Genomic DNA, 17,569 nt, shown 5'->3' with positions numbered 1-17,569 from the left:
CAGGTGTCAGGTCACACGGGTAATGCACCGTCTCTCTCCTGCACCCCCAATTTAAGTAAAAATCCCTTCTTTAAATGCTTGTACTGTTTCCCACTGACTTAACAAAGCAGAGCATCAGGTCCAACTGGAGCTCACCAACACAGGCAGTGACCCGGGAAGAGCGGGCAGAACAGGCAGCACTGGGAACACAGAGTGAGCAGGGGTGGTTCCAGTGAGAGCTCAGCCTGTCAAAGGGAACAGCACTTTCTTCCTGTCCGGTGTTACTTACCAGAGCTGCTCCAGAAGGGAAACTACTGGCAAGAAAAGACGCTTTGTCCTTTGCCTCACTCGGCAGGATTTGGGCCGACCATTTTTGAGACTGCAGTTCTAGTCAGTTTAAAAGAACAACAACAAAAAAAAAAATAGCAAAAAGCTTCCCAGAAAAAACCCCCAACCTTGATCTTTCTTGGATATTAAAGGGGAACAGCGAAGGCAGGAAGAAAACCTCCCCCCCTCACATCAGGGTCCATTTACAGTCATGAGAGGAACAAACGTGGAGCAGCAGGTCCTCTCTTCCTCAAGGAAAGCTGAAAGAGCAGAGCTTCAGCCAGCAGCCGCAGCCCAATCGCCAACGCTTACAGGGTGACCTCCAGTGGGATGAGGAAGACATGACAAATTTCATGTTACATGAAGAGGAAACTTTATTTTAAATCCACCTCTGTGCATTATAAAGGAGAAGAAAAGGGAAAGAACAGGGTCCTTTGGAGCTTATCACTACCACCACCCCAGGGCACTCGTGCAGCTACAGGTTTTCAGGCTGGTTAGGACATGATTTGACTCCTGCCACTTTGGCAGAGAGAGGTGTAACCATCAGCATCACTGAGATGAAACAAGGACAGAAAGGGCACTACGTGCACACGATTGCCGACGGAGTTGTATCCCTGCAGTCCCACATTCAAACCGCCCGATGGGCTTAGCAGATGGACTTTGAAGCACAGAAGAAGTGGCTGACCCAGGCCTGTGCCCCGCTGTGCACTCACATGAGCTCCAGCAATGCAGGTGGCAGCTGGGGAAATCCATGTCAGGTCCCATCTCTCCTCTGTACCGCAGCAAGAACCACCTTCCCCTGCCACAAAAGCAGGCACCTGGCATGCACACCTGCTGCATGGGCTGCTGCACGGCCCCAAGCAGCTGAAACCCCACTCAGTGAGCAGCCGCTCACCAGGGCTCACTGACAAGACATCAACAGTCCTTGCTCAAGCAGAGACGCCTCCTGTCTTCCCTGAACCGCAGGCTAAGGACTACAGCCTGGCAGCCTTTGACGAGAGAACTTGTCAAAACACAGTTTCAGATAGCTACAATCACATCCATTTTGAAACAGTTAACTTCTCATGCCCTCCCCCAACAACTCTGCAAGTTCAGCAGCATCTTTCCAGCTACAGCAGCTGGCTTGTTTCTGTAACTCCCCCAAACCACACCCAAATGTGATGCCAGTGTCTCAGGACTTGGCGGAGGACTCCCCAGGCCCTCCTCCAGAGGACCAAGGGTGCCTTCCCATGCTGCCAGCTCCTCTGCCGCCACCCTTCTTTCTCTTCATTTGGCCCTGGGACTCTGCTTTAAGTGTCTGGATCCAGAAGGCATCAAAAGAGCCTGGAGCCTGGTACCCTGGCTCCTGAGGATTGAGGGCGTCTTTGCTGAGTAGGACACATATGGCAGGAATGTTTCTCTTCACTGTCAAGGCATCGAGGCCTGCCTCAGGCACAATGGGTTCCCAGATCTCTTCAATCTGTTTGAAGAGCACTTTGGTGATCTGGTGCAGCTCTTTGAGCCTTCGTTTCATGATTTCCACACAGGTAATGGTCTTGCTGACAGCCTTGCCTGAGCCAGTGAAAAGGATCTGTCTCACCGATTCCTCCTCCATCTTCCTGATGGCATAGCCCATCAGATTTCTGATTTTGCTGCCATCCTTCACTTTCATTTCAATAATATCAGGGGGCAGGTCGGTGAAAGGAAGAGGACATGGTTTCTCCACGATTCTGGTCTTCTTATAGTTCTCCATTCTGTAGTGCTGAAAAGGAAAACAGATCCATTAAAAAACTCCCACTATAACTGCTGCACCAAGAAACTCTCACCACGATGAGCTACAACCTCTCCTCCAAAGGGCACTCTGTGCTATCAGAGTTGGAAATCCTGAAAAGGCATATCCAAAAAATCAGCAAGAACGCCCTACTCATGCTGAGGAGTCAGCATGTACCTACAGCACGAACACTGCTGAAGGGCAGTCTGGGCCCTGACAGGCAGGCGGTGGAAGGAACAGGGCTGGTGTTATGGCAGGATGAAATAAAAAATACAGGCAGTACCCGAGAGAAAAGCTGAGAACAAACAGGTGAGCTGAGGCTATCGGGAACAGAAGCCAGGGGGATACTGACCACAGCTGCACCCCGTGAGCTGCACCAGAACACACACACAATGAACCCAGGCACAACTCACCTGCTGCAGCCCACTTGTGTTACTGGAATGGGGTTGTGCGGCTCTGAGCTCCGTGACCTGCCAGCCTACGTGAAAGGCCAGGGACTGGATACTTGATGCAACAGCCACAGAGGAGTCAGCAAGCCTGGGGGTGCAGGCAGGAAATGGGGGGCAAAGAAGCATCTGGACAACAGAAAAGCACACGATGAACCAAAGCAGCCGTCTCCAAAGGAAAGGGAAGGACAGAAAGGTCCAGTCTCATAGCTCCCCTCCCTGCCAAGGCAGGGTCCCTCCACCGGCATCCTGACCGAGGCCTGCCCAATCTGCGTAAGGCACCCCTCTCCCCACCACAAAAAGCCCGAGGTGCCCAACCACGCGCCACTGAGGCTTCGCTGTCTGTAGGCCCGTGAGCCCCGTCTTACCCACAGCCAGCACCCTGTCCCCCATCCCCTGAGGAGACAGGGCAGGTCAACGCCTCCCTCGCGGTACCCAGGAAGCACACGACCTCCACGAGGCCCTTGCCCCCAGCACGGCAGCCCGGCACGCACCCTGCTCTGCTGACGAAGATCAGCGCCAGGCCTGGGACAGAGGTGGACACAGCTGCTAGGGGGGATGGGAGCTGCCAGCGGGCAGCAGGGAAGGTTGAACCCCCTGCCGCAGGGGTTAGGAAGGCCAAGACCCTGCTGTGGGTGCAGTCGGGGTGGGCGAGGGGGGGCGGCGAAGCCACCGCCGTTGGGCCAGGGGCGGCGAGCCAGGCTGGTGTCCCAGGGCCTCAGGAAAGGGCCGGCCGCTGCCACAGGGAAGGCGCGGCGCGGGGCAGGCCAAGCGCCGGCTACCGGGGGAGGAAAGGAGCCGGGCGGCATGGCCATGGGCCTGAAGGGAAGGGAGGGGAAGCCAGGCGGTGGCGGCGGCCGCCACTGCACCGGTGGCCGGGACCGCCACTGCACCGGCGGCCGGGACCGCCACTGCACCGGCGGCCGGGACCGCCACTGCACCGGCGGCCGGGACCGCCACTGCACCGGCGGCGGGGCGGGCGGGAAGGCCACAGGTCCCACGGCGGGGGCCCGTGGGCCCATGCGGCGCTGCAGGCCCCCGGGAGGAGGCCGGGGTGGGCTCCGTGCGCCTGTAGGGAGGCCGGACATCGCGACGGCGGAGGTCGGGAGTGCGGGAGCAGCTCTTACCTGCCGCCGCCTCAGCGCGATCCTCGCCGATAAAATGGCGGCGGCCGCCCATCGCGCGCAGGCGCGAGGGCGGGCGGGCGGAAGGAGGGAGGCGGAGCGCAGCACGCTGGCCCCGCCCCCACGGTCACAGCGCCTGGGCGCCGCGGCGGGCGGGGCGGGGCGTCGCGGCGGGCGGGGCGGGGCGTCGCGGCGGGCGGGGCGGGGCATCGCGGCGGGCGGGGCGTCGCGCCGCGGTGGGCGGGGCTCGCGCGTCGTGAGCCACGGTGGCCGGCGGGTCAGAGCCGCCCCGGGACCGGGACCGGGACCGCGACCCGCCGCGTCCCCGTCCCCGTCCCCGTCCCCCTGCGGCGGTCACGGGCGGCGTCTCCCTGTGCGCCCCACGCAAGGACGCGGCTGAGCTGCTGCTGAAGCGTCCTCGAAGTACCCGCCGTTAGCCCACCGGGAGGAAGGTCGAGTTCCCAGGCCGGGCCCGGGGGCCCAGCAGAGCCTCCCGGGCAGCCGGAGGAAGGGAGCGGGGCCGAGCGCTGTGCCGCGGCCCGGGGAAGGCTGCGGGTCTGGAAGGGATTTACTGGCCCGTGGAGGGACGGTCTGCACGCGCCAGGAGGAGTCCTTGGACCCAGGGAGGCACAGACAACGCAGTCAGCTCTGCAGGACTTTACTACGCTCCACAGTAAGAGCAGAAAGGGAGTTTAAAATACGTTACAAACCAAAACGTGTTTTGGGGAAGTGCAAGATTTGCAAACAGTGGCATATGAAGGAGTAGTGTGGCTTCGATTCGGGGCCGACAGCTCAGCCGTAGGGCCAGGGTGCTCCCCGAGAGCCTGTGATGTCGCTCGCAGCATGCTCACGCCAAGTGGGAAGGTGCTGAGACAGCGGGGTGCAAGCCGTGCTGCAGCCTCTCCAGAGAGACCCACGGCCAGCAGGGTCCCCGGGGTTCTCCACGCTCCCGGCTCTGCCATCACTCTGCCACAGGCTTCACTTCCTTGGCCGTTTCCAGCCGTGTCAGTATTTCACTCCACTGGACAAACTGCTTGGAGAGAAGCAGGGTCTGGACGTGACTCATAAGGAAAGAGATGTGGAAAATGCAGGGAAGAAACCAAGGTCAGAGCACCCTGACAGCACTGTTACAACCCCGATTCCTTGGGAGAGGAAGCAGCCCGGGGCACCAGGCTGTAGGAAGCCCGCGCGGACTCAAACCGTGCAGGCACTGAGCCACTGCGCAGCACCAAACACCGATGGGCGTCCAGGAGGCACTTCTGAACACCGTGTAGCACTGCGTTTCAAGGGGCTTTCTACAGAAAAGAGCAGAGCTCCCCTACCCACCACAGTTTTAGGACGTGTCTCAGCACCGGGATCCTACACAGTCAGGACTAGCCACTGTTTGGCTCAGGCAGGTCGCAGGGACCAGCAGTCACCCGACAGAGATGCCAGCGCACCTCTGGCCGGCACGAGCTCTGCACTAGCACGGAGGCTGCGCCGCTGCATCATGCCGAGCTGCACTGTGAGCCGATCCGGCACAGGGGCTCTGGCTTGCAGGTGGGACCCTGCCCTTCCCTTCTCAGGGGAAGGCCAGGCAGTTTTGGCCCTCTGCTGCACTCCCGAGAGGAGTACGACAGGGACGTGGGTGTCACCATGTCAGAAGGGGCACTGCCCATTAAGCCCAGGGCTGGGGATCCAACAGTATGGGATGGGGGGAGGCAGCCCAGGAGACAGGTGGGCAGTTCAGCTGTGTCAGGCCAAGGGTCAAAGGATACCGTGTTGTTGTAGTCTTTGAGCAGTGCCTTGACAGCGTCGGTGAGATCGTGACGCTGTTCCTGTGGAGAGGGGAGTCACAGTGAGTGAGCAATAAATAAGGTGAAGGCCATCTGTCCTCCCAGTCCCTGACAGCATGGCGGGAAACTCATCCAAGGCCAGTACTGAGATTAGAGCTCAGACACTGGCTCTGGCCGCTCATTGCAGCCGCAAGGGCTTCAACAGTCAAGGGGAAGGTTACGAACACCCGTGCTGATGAAGCATCAGAGCCCCTGGGTGTAAAAGGAACTAGGCCTTAAGCCTTACTGTTTCTAAGACTATTCATATTAGACATATAACTAATGATTAGAAATTGGTTTAGATATGATTAATAGAATGCAGGTGCTTATAAAACAATATGCATAAGCTGCTTATTTGTGCTATGTGTCTCCCCCTCCATGGCTGGCTCGAAACCCAGTCAAGCTAAATCAACAGAAGAAGGATCATACATCTTACACCTAAGACATGGGAGTAAGTGATTAACTTTAGAACAAGATAAATTAATAGAATAGCCTGAGTGATTTTCAGAAATTCAAAGGTGATCTTTGATGTGTAAGAAGATAAGTGATTGTGGTGACCGAAGACCTTCTGCCTATGACCACTAACTTCAGAAGAACCGGGACATGAGAACTGATGAGATGAGATGATGAATGATAATGACATGGGCACAGAGATCGACTGGAAAATTCCAAAGACTTTGGACTGGGACAATGGGTGGTAAAAAGGTATATAAGATTGGGAAATTTTTGGAAGGTTGCCATTCACTGCGGTGGTGGCCCAACTCTTGAGTTGTTAATAAAGCAAACCTAGAGAAACCCATGACTGAAAATTCTTTAGCAGAATTGGCGACCCGGATGGGACTCTACGACACAAGAGAGAAAGAGTGCAACTGGGTATTTCTCTGGACAAACCTATTACCGACACTCACTTGATGGCAGAAATAATCAGGGGAGTTCACCTAAGAGACTTGGGCATGGGTAATTCAGATAAAATTATCCTGGGAAACTCTTGTGTTTAAACTTGCAAAAAAAATATTAAGAAAGATGGGGTCAGCACCCAGCGTTGAAAGGGGGACGCCCCTTGCTGAGGTTTTAGAAAATTGGAAAAAGATACCCTTGGCACAGACATTGCAAAAAAGGAAATTGATAATATTGTGCCAAGAGGAATGGCCGTTCCTGACGAGAAATAGAGGAGGAGGGCCAATGGACAAACAGCCTTCTAAGGGAACATTTAAACCCCATAAGCAGAAGTTTTTGAGAATGATTTTGGAAGACTCCGGAAGCCAAGATATTGATTACTGGTATATTTGGTATAATTGGGCACAACAAAGGAGGAAAACTCCCTTGTTGAAAATGAGGAAAAGTTTACTTTCCTCAGCCCCTGAGGCTGAGGAAACTGAGCTTTTCTCTAAGGGTGTTGGCATGTACCCAATGCGTTTGGACTACATCCCAAACCCAAGAGCCGGTCCGGGTGCACCTGCTGAAGTTCCTGCAGTAACTGCAGTAATGAGGCATGAACCTTGGAAACAAGGTGATTTAATAGCTTGGCAGTTGAAGATGCCTCAGCTGCGTGATGATGCTGAAAAATGTGCTCAATTGTTATCGGGACTTGTCACTGATTATACCCCTAATTGGAATGATATGAGGAGTCTGCTGCAAGAATTATTTCAGGCAGAGGAAAGAGAAAAGATTTTTCAAAAGGATAGAGAAATTGCTCAGAGAGGCCAGGGGTTAAACCCATGGCCTGAACAAAATCTGGAATGGAATCTCACAACCACAGAAGGAACTAGGGCTCACCGAGCTGCCATTCAACAATTAATAGAAGCAGTTCGCCAAGCTGGTGAGAGAGTAACTAATTGGAATGTAGGCAGGTTTTAGAATGTAGGCAGAGACCTGATGAACATCTGAGTCATTACTGGGGACGATTGAAAGCAACTTTATTGAAATATGGGGGCATGACCTGTGACAATTTCCAGGAGCCTTTAGCTATCAGTGTTTTTGTAGATCAGTCTGCTCCAGACATAAGTAAATATTTTAAGAAACATATGCCAGGCTGGCAAGGTGAGACATTAGCTAAAATTCTAAGTATTGCTGCCTTTGTTTTTGACGGAAGAGCTGAAGAAAGACAAAAACAGGAAGAAGAGAAATTAAAAATCGAAAGAAAGCGAGAGCGGAAAGAGAAGGAGAGAGAAATTGGACTGTTAGCTGCAGCAATTACTCAGAATTTTAACCCACAATTGAGAGGTCGGGGATTTTCTGTGGGGAGATTTAGGGGAAGAGGAGGGCAAAATAGAGTTCCCCCTGCTTCCCAACATGCTAACTCTTTAGAGTGTTTTTATTGTGGCAATTTAGGACATATGCAAAGAGAGTGTCCACTGAGACCTGTTGCAACCCGAGGAGGACTTCCACCTGCCCAACCCCCATGACCTCATTTGCAGTAAAGAACGGTACTCCTCTTCTCTGGAAACTAAAAGAGCAATGGAACCTGTCAGAATCAAGGTAGATAAGCATGGTCAGATTTCTGCAAAGGTAAACAGTATTCTTGTTACTTTCCTAGTAGATACAGGAGCGACATTGTCTTTGTTAAATTTTGAAATCCCCCAGATGTCAAATGAAGCTGTGATAATACGGGGGGTGGTGGTGGAAGAGATAAAATATTTGTCTACTCCTCTACCAGTCATCTTGAATGGAAAATTAGTCTGGGGAAGATTTGTAATTTCTCCAGACTCTCCTGTTTCCCTTCTGAGATGAGACCTCTTGCAGGAATTTGGCACGTTTATCTCTTTGGCGCCTACAGGGATCCGATTAATTGTAATGGGTTCTGAAGTAATCCAACTTAAAGAACAAAAACATAGTGATTCAAAAATACCACCCAAATTAGCTGGAGTTCCCAGAGAACTCTGGAGTACATCAGGAAATGAAGTAGGATTATTGAAATCTGCTGAACCCGTTGTGATAAAAACAAAAGGAGGGACTCCTCCTTCAATTTGGCAATATCCAACTATAAATGAAGCCATTCCTAGCATTGAAAAACAAATTGTGCATTTCTTGGAAGAGGGGATTTTGAAAGAATGCCGTAGTCCCTATAGTACACCAATTTTGCCAGTGAGTAAACACAGGACAGGTAAGGATGGAGATCCTGAATATAGATTTGTTCCAAGATTTACAAGCAGTGAACGAGCATGTAGTTGCTCCACACCCTGTGGTGCCGGATCCTAGTCTGATTTTAACCCACATTCCAGTCTGGGTACAGTATTTCACAGTGCTTGACCTTACCGGAGCTTTCTTTAGTATCCCAATTGCTGAAGAAAGCCAACCACTTTTTGCCTTTACTTGGCAAGGGGAACAACTTACTTGGACCAGACTACCACAAGGTTTTACCAGTTCACCAACGATTTTTTCTCAGATTTTGAAGAATGATTTACAAGATTTAGTTTTTCCAAATAAATCGATCTTGGTGCAATATGTTGATGATTTGTTATTGGGAAGTAAAACTGAGAATGATTGTATTCAAGATACTGAGTATCTGTGTATCCAACTTGTTAAAAAGGGACACCGTGCATCTCCATCTAAATTGCAGTTTTGCAAACAGCAAGTAAAATATTTGGGATTTATATTAAAGCCCGGAGTACAGGAAGCAGACCCTGAAAGAGTCCAAGCAATTCAAGAAATACCGAGACCAGTGACGAAAAAACAGTTGAGAGGATTTTTAGGACAGGTAGGATTTTGCCATCCTTGGAGCCCAGGATTCAGTGAAATAACTAAACCTCTGCACGAAGCAACTCGAAATGAGGAAATAGAACCAATTGCTTGGGGCACTGAGAGGGAGAAAGCCTTTCGTACTTTAAAGGCTGCACTCTTATCTGCCCCAGCATTAGGGCTTCCTGACATTCAAAACCTTTTAAATTATATTGTGATGAAGCAAAAGGGGTTGCAGAGGGAGTCTTAGTACAAACTTTAGGACTGCATGAGAGACCCGTTGCTTATTTTTCTTCTACATTGGACTCAGTGACTAAAGGAACTCCTTTTTGTATCAGAGCAATAGCAGTTGCAGCTGAAATGGTTGAGAAAACCAGAACAATTGTTTTGTGTACCCCACAAGGTAGAAATTTTGTTAAAGCAATATGCGGAGAAAGCTTTGTCTCCACAACAGGCACATAGATATGACATAATTCTTTTATTGGCTGATAATTTGAAACTGGAAAGGTGCAATACTTTAAACCCTGCAACTTTAATGCCTTTACCCTCTGATGGAGAAAAAGATAACCACAATTGTGTTTATCTCGTAAGTGAAACCAGCAAGCCGCGAGATGACCTGAGAAATCAATCTTTAGATAACCCTGATTTGAACCTCTTCACAGATGGCTCATCTTACTATGAAGAAGGTTGAAGATGCACCGGTTTCGCAGACACCACAGAAACACATGTACTGTTGGCTGGATCTTTGCACCTTTAGGTGCACAAGGAGCAGAAATAATTGCTCTAACTGAAGCTGCTAAATATGCAACTGGAGTAAGAGTTAACATTTATACAGACTCTAAATATGCCTTTGGTGTATGTAATGCTATGGGGGCTTTATAGAAGGAAAGGGGTTTTCTGACTTTGGCGGGAAAAACTGTTGCCCACGGACAACACATCAAAGACCTCTTAGAAGCGATCCAATTGCCCTCTGAAATATCTGTGATCTATATAAAGGCACACACTCAGAGACAAGACGTGATCGCAAAGGGAAATTCTCTAGCTGACCAAGCCGCTAGAGCAGCAGCATGACAGCTTGTGTCCGTTATGTCTCTGTTACAACATGAAATAACATTTGAGCTCCCAGACTTAAATAACCTGTATGAAGACCTCCCTGAAGAAGAAAAACAAGAATGGACTCAGCTGGGAGCCCACCAGCGAGAAGGGCAGTGGATTCTGAATAACAAATCTCTCCTTCCAGAAAGGTATTTATTACTGATAACGCGGCGGCACCATGAGAGGACCCATGGGGAACCAGAGAGCCTAGCACTCCAAATCCAGAGACTCTGGGCAGCTCCGGGAATTTATGCAGCAGCAAAAAGAATTTGTGAAGGATGTAAGCTTTGCAGACAATATGCCTCAGTGCGAATTAAACCTCCCAGTGGCAAAAGACCTCTAGCCACCTTTCCTTTTCAAAAACTCCAAATTGATTACGCAGTCATGCCAAAAACAATGGGGTACTCTTACATGTTAGTGATTGTTGATCAGGTATCAGGATGGGTGGAAGCTTTCCTGACTAGGAAAAATTATTCTAAGGCAGTAGTAAAAGAGTTATTGGAAGAAATCATTCCAAAGTATAGGGTTCCTGAAGTAATTGACTCAGATCGAGGGAGTCATTTCACAGCTGCTATCCTGATTCAGATTTATAATTCTTTGGGGATTTTTAATAAATTTCACACTCCACATCATCCCGAATCATCTGGTCAGGTAGAACGAATGAATAGGACATTAAAGGAGAAATTAGTAGAAGTTTGTAAACAGACTGGTTTGAAATCGCCTGAGGCCCTAAATTTAGTTTTGTGGGATATTAGGAATACTCCAAGGCAACCAATTCGAGTTTCTCCGGCTGAGATCCTTTTTGGGAGAATACTTGCTGTTCCAGGTACTTATGTGCCAGCAAAGACAGACTAGCCTCCTGGATGGAGATGAACAGGTAACACAATACCTTTTGTATCTGCAAAATTCTTTTTTCCAAATGCATAACCATGCCTGTTGGTATCAGGGAATAAGCCCTGAAATCCAAGTTCATGATATACAGCCAGGGGACAAAGTTTATATAAAGAATTTCAAAAGAAAAAACAGATTTGAATCAAAATGGGAAGGACCTTATACTGTTCTACTAACTTCTTTTTATGCCATCAAGGTATCTGGGGAACAAAACTGGATCCATCATTCGCAAGCCTGCAAAGAATCTGAAGCATAATGGACAATTGTAAAGTATTATTCCTTTTTGTACTAGTTTGTATTTTACCCTGGATTGACACCTTGTGGACAAAATTTGCATTGCAATATCGAGATGCCTGTACCAATAGAACTGTTGTTAGATATAGTGATCGTTCTTTTCAACTTTCAGGACAAATCACAGGCCTACAGGAAAAGCCTGGACAGGTCATTTTTTCGGCTAGTTACCCGAAGACCAGACAGAGACACCCTATTTACTCGCTTTTTAATTTTCTCAAATTCTGTGCTAATGTTAGAAGTAGACTTGACGATTCATGGGATACTTGGTCATTTGTTAGATGGGATTCCTGCTCCAGGAGTAAGTGAATTGGAGAAAGCAGTCTTCAGTGTCTCTGGAGAAATTGAAAAATTAGTAAATTCAACTCATGCTCATGGACTTTCCACTCTCCAGAAAGAGGTAACTGAACTTTCAAAAATGACTATTCAAAACCTAATGGCCTTAGACATGATTCTGGCTTCACAAGGTGGAGTTTGTACCGTCCTAAATACCAGCTGCTGTATGTATACTGATCGATCAGGAGAATTAACGACAGATGGCCAGAAAATTTGGGAGGTTAGTGCCACAATGCAACAAATTCAAAGAGATGACACATCTTGGGGATTTTCTGACACATTCTCTTGGTAACATCTTGGTTTCCAAATTTGACTACTTGGGTGAAAAAACTAATTGTAATAGTCCTTCTTGTTATAATCATAGTAGTATGTGTGATTGTTTTGTTTCAATGCTTTGTAGGTTGTAACTCTAGGATAGTATAGAAGATAGAAAGACAAATGTGGAGTTATCAATAGGATCGCAGGAGTGCGATGAAAAACAAAAGGAGGGAATTGTAAAAGGAACTAGGCCTTAAGCCTTACTGTTTCTAAGACTATTCATATTAGACATATAACTAACGATTAGAAATTGGTTTAGATATGATTAATAGAATGCAGGTGCTTATAAAACAATATGCATAAGCTGCTTATTTGTGCTATGTGTCTCCCCCTCCATGGCTGGCTCGAAACCCAGTCAAGCTAAATCAACAGAAGAAGGATCATACATCTTACACCTAAGACATGGGAGTAAGTGATTAACTTTAGAACAAGATAAATTAATAGAATAGCCTGAGTGATTTTCAGAAATTCAAAGGTGATCTTTGATGTGTAAGAAGATAAGTGATTGTGGTGACCGAAGACCTTCTGCCTATGACCACTAACTTCAGAAGAACCGGGACATGAGAATTGATGAGATGAGATGATGAATGATAACGACATGGGCACAGAGATCGACTGGAAAATTCCAAAGACTTTGGACTGGGACAATGGGTGGTAAAAAGGTATATAAAATTGGGAAATTTTTGGAAGGTTGCCATTCACTGCGGTGGTGGCCCAACTCTTGAGTTGTTAATAAAGCAAACCTAGAGAAACCCATGACTGAAAATTCTTTAACACTGGGCCTGCACAACTGCCTGCCTCTCCTCAGCATCCATGCTCTGCTTTTGCCCCAGAATGGAAACTCACAGCAAAATGCTGAAAGGGGGCACAAGGCTCTGCCCAGGCTACTCACTGCCAGCTCCAGGAGCGCTCAAACGAGGAAGGAAAGCTGATGTGACAAGGTGACAGTATCAACAGCCTTCCAGAGACTACGACACTGGAAGAGTGCAATGCTTTACCTCAGTGTCCCAGTGAAAGGGAGAACACCAGCTGGTTAAACCCACTGCCGCTTATTGTCACTCAAACCTCTGTTTTGAGCGGGGTTATGGTAGGCACAGCGCTTTTCTAACTCAGACTCAATTGTCAGAAATCCTGGCTACTTCCCCCACAAACTGCTTAAACTTCTTTAAGACTGCGGTATGAATATCCTGGGATTGAAATAACCTGCTATAAATGAGCAATTCAACCAATTGCAAATACAGGGGTGTCAGTACAGCCACTGACGAATGGTTCCTCCTCCCTGCTCGTCAAGACCATCAAGAATATTCACGCTACCTGTTGCTGTATGTGGATTTGAGAGAGCCGCTGTAGTTTGGCTGCGTGGTCAGGAATGGCTGAAAGCACAGAATAAAAATCCATTTTGTTTGTTTTACAGCACATGGGATTAGTTTCCACGAGCACATCACAGCATAACTCCACTCACTGAATGCAAGTGCCGCACACCACAAACACACCTTTTAAATGATACCTCCCCCCACAGCTACCCTGTACATTAAATACCAAGTTTATCTGCTAACTCCTTCTGGATGGCAAGAGTTAGGGGATGCTCACAGTGAGGGTTAGTCAAGAACTACATCAGAGTAAACTACTTGGATGAATGCTATGGCAAGCAATTAAAAAGGCATCTCTGCCTATGCCAGGAACTGGGATGTTCTGGACATAAAAGAGCTCATCGGCAGGAATGGGCTGCCGGTCACCACCCTCTCTGCCCAGCTGCTGTCTCTAACCTGCTCCCTGACCTACTCTTATCACCTCTTGACCTTGCATGGGACGTTAGAGCAACATGAGGGAGGAGCAGACATATCACTAAGTTTGTACCTACTTTACTCACACCGGGTTGTGCGCTTAGCTGTCCTCTCCTCTAGTCTGAGGCTCAAGAAAAAAAAAAAAAAAAAGAAAACAGGATAGGCAACAGCTTGCGGGGTGGCATGCGCAGCTCAAACTTGCAGAAGAACATGCATACCTTGGATACTGGCACTGTCCAAGATGGGCTGGAAGTTCTTCACCTGCTCCAGAAGGGCTGCTCGGGAAGGAATAACCTGCTCCTCTGGTTGGGGAGGGACAAGAAGCAACATCAGTAAACACAAGATGCTACTTTGGCTTTTCACAAATACTGGTGAGGTAACTTTTCCAGCTGATCTAGCTATACAGAAAGGGGCTTGTTTATGACTTTATTTAGACTTTTGTGTTGCTCATCCCTGGATCTTGGTTCACACCAATTTGAGGCAGGAGAATCTCTACCAAGTTTCATTCACAGACTATACCAACACAAGGCTGAACCAAATTCTTTGGGGCAAAAGAGGTAGAACACAAGGCTAGAAGGTATTTAAAATACATCCAAAAGTCTTCCATTTTTGTCACAGCCTAGAGACTATTGGAAGTTGGGTGAGGAAAACTGTTCTAGCTCCAGTTTTTCTTTTCAACCTTTTATTAATTCAGGGTTAAAGTGATCAACACTAAAAAGACAGAACCGATAAAACTGCAGCATGGATGTGCATAAGGGAGCGCTACGGGTGACAGACAACCTTGTACAAATGATCTCTGATAGCTCTGAAGAGGGTGCCTTGCCAGATCTTTACAACTGAAGAAAAGAAATCCATCCCAACGCAGCTTAGGTAAAAGACAACTTTTTCAGTGCTAAAAAACCTCCCCTGTCTCCTCTCATTTCATGCCATACCTGCCAAGATGAACTGCAGCTTCATGGCATCTGGAACAGCCATTCTGTCAATGTACTGAGGGTCGAGGTATTTTATTACATCTTCAACTAGAGTGAAAAATAGGTTTGGAGACAAAAAGTAGGAGAGACATTACTGCATTTACAAATGCCATTTTCCCCCATGCCATACTTCAGCTTACTTTGTAAGCACTGCCCACTTAGGGTCGGTTTTTTTTCAGATTTATGAATTTCTGTAGCACTTGAAAGTATCTGACGTTGGAGCACTGTGACCGAGAACTGACACATGGCTCAAGCCAAATAACTGCTTTGTTACAGACACCTGCAACACTTGTTTTTTATTTGGATAATGATATTAAAGGCAAGTGAAATCTGCTACTTCTTGCCCTCAAAACAAAACCAGCCAATAGCCCTCCATCCTGGTCCTTAAAATCATCTACAAATACACGGTTTACATTTTTACACTGAACTGCCACCGCGGCCTTGGACCACAATGACCCTCCCTATGCAGTCTGCTCGTTCTGCCATACCAGACAGCAAAACTTGGCCAAGAGACGGCTTTGCAGGACAAAGTACCGCTCCCGGTGTCCACTCCCAATATCCCCCAGTTTGGAGGTTGCTCCTCAGAGCTGTCCACCAGTGGCTGCGTGTGATCCTTACTGCTCCCGCTACACACAGAGGGAAAAGCTGATCTAGTGTGCCTGAGCAGTCCAAGCGTGCAAGAAGTCATTTCAGAAGCTCATGCTCCAACAACCTTCAAGGGCTACATTTCAGGCGGAGCAAATCACTGCGCTGATACAGGCAGACAGCGAGCAAATAACGCGTTGCAGCGGCCGGTTCCCCACCCCCAACAGTTGAGTGGGAGAATTGCGAGCAGAAAGACCTCACTCAGTTACTTACTTCTCTGCCAAATATGCAAAAACAACAGCCCAAAATCAAAGGGGCTCACACGGGGAGGGGGCGGGGGGGGGGGGGGGGGGAAGGGATTTTTGTTTAGAGGGGCGAAACGCCACACGGGGGTTTCGAGCTCCCCCAGCCCCCCCCGATTCCTCCCGGTACTCCCCGTCCTCGAGGCCGCTCACTTTTCTTAAACAGGATTTTGATCCTCTCCCTCTTGCCGGCGATATTGCTCAGCGTCACCTGCACCTTCACCAGCTCGTCCGCCACCTGCAGGGGTTACAGAGGAAGGGGACGGGCCTGTCAGACCCGGCCGGGCCTGGGCCTGGGCCTGGCATCCCGAGGGCCGGCCAGAGCCATCCCCCGGTAGCTACGGGCTCCCCCACCCCACCCCGGCACCTTGCGCGGCCCGCAGGCCCTGTCACCGCCGACGACGCGCTGCTCCAGCTCCTCCAACCGCCACTGCAGCTGCTTCAGCTCCGCCGCCCTCGCCGCCATCTTGCCGCCGGCCGGAAGGAGCCGCCCGCCGTTTCCGCCCCGCCCCTCCCCGTTGCCATGGAGGCGCGTTGCTAGGGGCCGCCGTCGCCGTGGAGACGGAGGTCGCCGGGGCGGGAAAGGGTGGCGGGGGAGGGGGAATGGCGGGGGGGGGGGGGGGGCGGGAGGTGCGAAGCCCCTCTCAGAGGCAAGGAGGGGAGGCTGCAGGCGGTCGATGGTGATTTGCACTGCAGAGGGAGGCGTGCAGGCCCCCCCCTCCGTCGTGCCCCCCCCCCCCCCCCCCCGCCACCCCGGCGGTCGATGGCCGCTTCATTCCGGCGTGATCCTCCAGGAAAGAGGCGGCCGGGTATATTAAAAGAAATTGATATAGCGATCTATGGGCCGTGCGGATGCAGGGCCTTTGAAATCCAGGAGGCTGCCGCGGGCTTTCCCCCAGGCCTCAGCCTGCCTGGGTTCACCTTTCTCCTATCGACCGCTGCAGGTGACGCTCAGGAAAACGTGAGGCACTAATGAATGCAGCAGCCAGCCCCAGCCCCACCACTGCCTGCAACTGGCACTCGCAACTGCAGGGATCTCTCGAAGGCATGAGATGAATTCACGGCAGCAGCATGCGCCACAGCGAAAAGCCCAGAGACTTTCCAAACTGCAGAGGGAGAAGTTCAGGAGTCTTCAAAGCATCTTGCGGTGTTGCCTGCTCCCCAGGGCTCAGCCTGACACTGCCCTGTCCGTCGTGCCCATGTAACCTCAGCGGTGTCAGAGCTGCCCCAGGCTGGAGGGCAGTCTCTGTCCCTCATGGGCTATGAGCACAGGGCTGGGTGTTGCACCGCTATGCCCCAGGGAACACCCAGTCAATGTCCCAAGCCAGGCTCTTAGGTCAAAAGCACCTGCTAATAGCGAGTACTTTGTTAGCATAGCTGGCAGTGGGGGCTGGATGGCTTTGGGGACCCTCCCAGTGCCCTTTGCTGAGAGCAAAACCCACTGCACCCTGAAAAAGCTTTGTCCTTCTAGATGTGTTCCTACACGGAGTTGTACAGGGCTGCCAGGCTGTAGGAGGGAGTTGTGGGGTGTCCCAGGGCCCCAGCAACCTCTATGGCCCCCCAGATCTCCCTGGAGAAGAGGTGCAGAGCACTTGGGCAGGCAGGAGGAGCCAGCTGAGGCTCTGTGTGCTCTGCCTTTTTTCCCAGGGATCGATAGCTGGGCTGTGGAAGAGGGATCTTCAGAGGGGAAGAGCAGTGCTTTGTTCCACAAAGGAGACAAATAGAAATGGCTTCATTAGCAGAAGTGGCCGGGGGGCTGCAGAAGGGGCTGGGGGCTGCACACACAGTGCTGATCTGTGTTTAGAGGGTACTGGCTCTACTGTGGCCAGTGCCCAGCATGATGGGCAATGCCCACGAATACATAAATGCCTGTGCTAG

At 50.1% G+C, this 17,569-nt stretch overlaps 2 protein-coding genes across 3 annotated transcripts; both read right to left on the bottom strand.

Moving 5' to 3' along the window:
- Window positions 1-662: 662 nt before the first annotated feature.
- On the bottom strand, window positions 663-3,700 carry RPP25L (ribonuclease P/MRP subunit p25 like). 2 transcript variants are annotated; one of them, XM_030005656.1, is made up of 3 exons: window positions 3,630-3,686; window positions 2,470-2,631; window positions 663-2,047 (listed from the first exon to the last, which is right to left on the bottom strand). In XM_030005656.1, the coding sequence occupies exons 2-3, from the start codon at window positions 2,629-2,631 to the stop codon at window positions 1,478-1,480; spliced, it is 732 nt and encodes a 243-aa protein (XP_029861516.1). In that variant the 5' UTR covers window positions 3,630-3,686; the 3' UTR covers window positions 663-1,477. The 2 variants fall into 2 exon arrangements, with proteins under 2 accessions (XP_029861516.1, XP_029861517.1); XM_030005657.1 differs by lacking the exon at window positions 2,470-2,631 and having other exon boundaries at window positions 3,630-3,700.
- Window positions 3,701-4,268: 568 nt separating this feature from the next.
- DCTN3 (dynactin subunit 3) lies at window positions 4,269-16,193 on the bottom strand. Its single transcript, XM_030005225.2, has 7 exons — window positions 16,059-16,193; window positions 15,845-15,929; window positions 14,766-14,852; window positions 14,052-14,135; window positions 13,364-13,422; window positions 5,384-5,443; window positions 4,269-4,677 (listed from the first exon to the last, which is right to left on the bottom strand). The coding sequence occupies exons 1-7, from the start codon at window positions 16,155-16,157 to the stop codon at window positions 4,588-4,590; spliced, it is 564 nt and encodes a 187-aa protein (XP_029861085.1). The 5' UTR covers window positions 16,158-16,193; the 3' UTR covers window positions 4,269-4,587.
- Window positions 16,194-17,569: the final 1,376 nt, after the last annotated feature.

Source organism: Aquila chrysaetos, chromosome Z (genome assembly GCF_900496995.4).
Source record: "Aquila chrysaetos chrysaetos chromosome Z, bAquChr1.4, whole genome shotgun sequence".
Classification (NCBI taxonomy): domain Eukaryota; kingdom Metazoa; phylum Chordata; class Aves; order Accipitriformes; family Accipitridae; genus Aquila; species Aquila chrysaetos.
The sequence above is the reverse complement of the archived record's forward strand: the minus strand, read 5'-3'. Positions and strand labels throughout refer to the sequence as shown.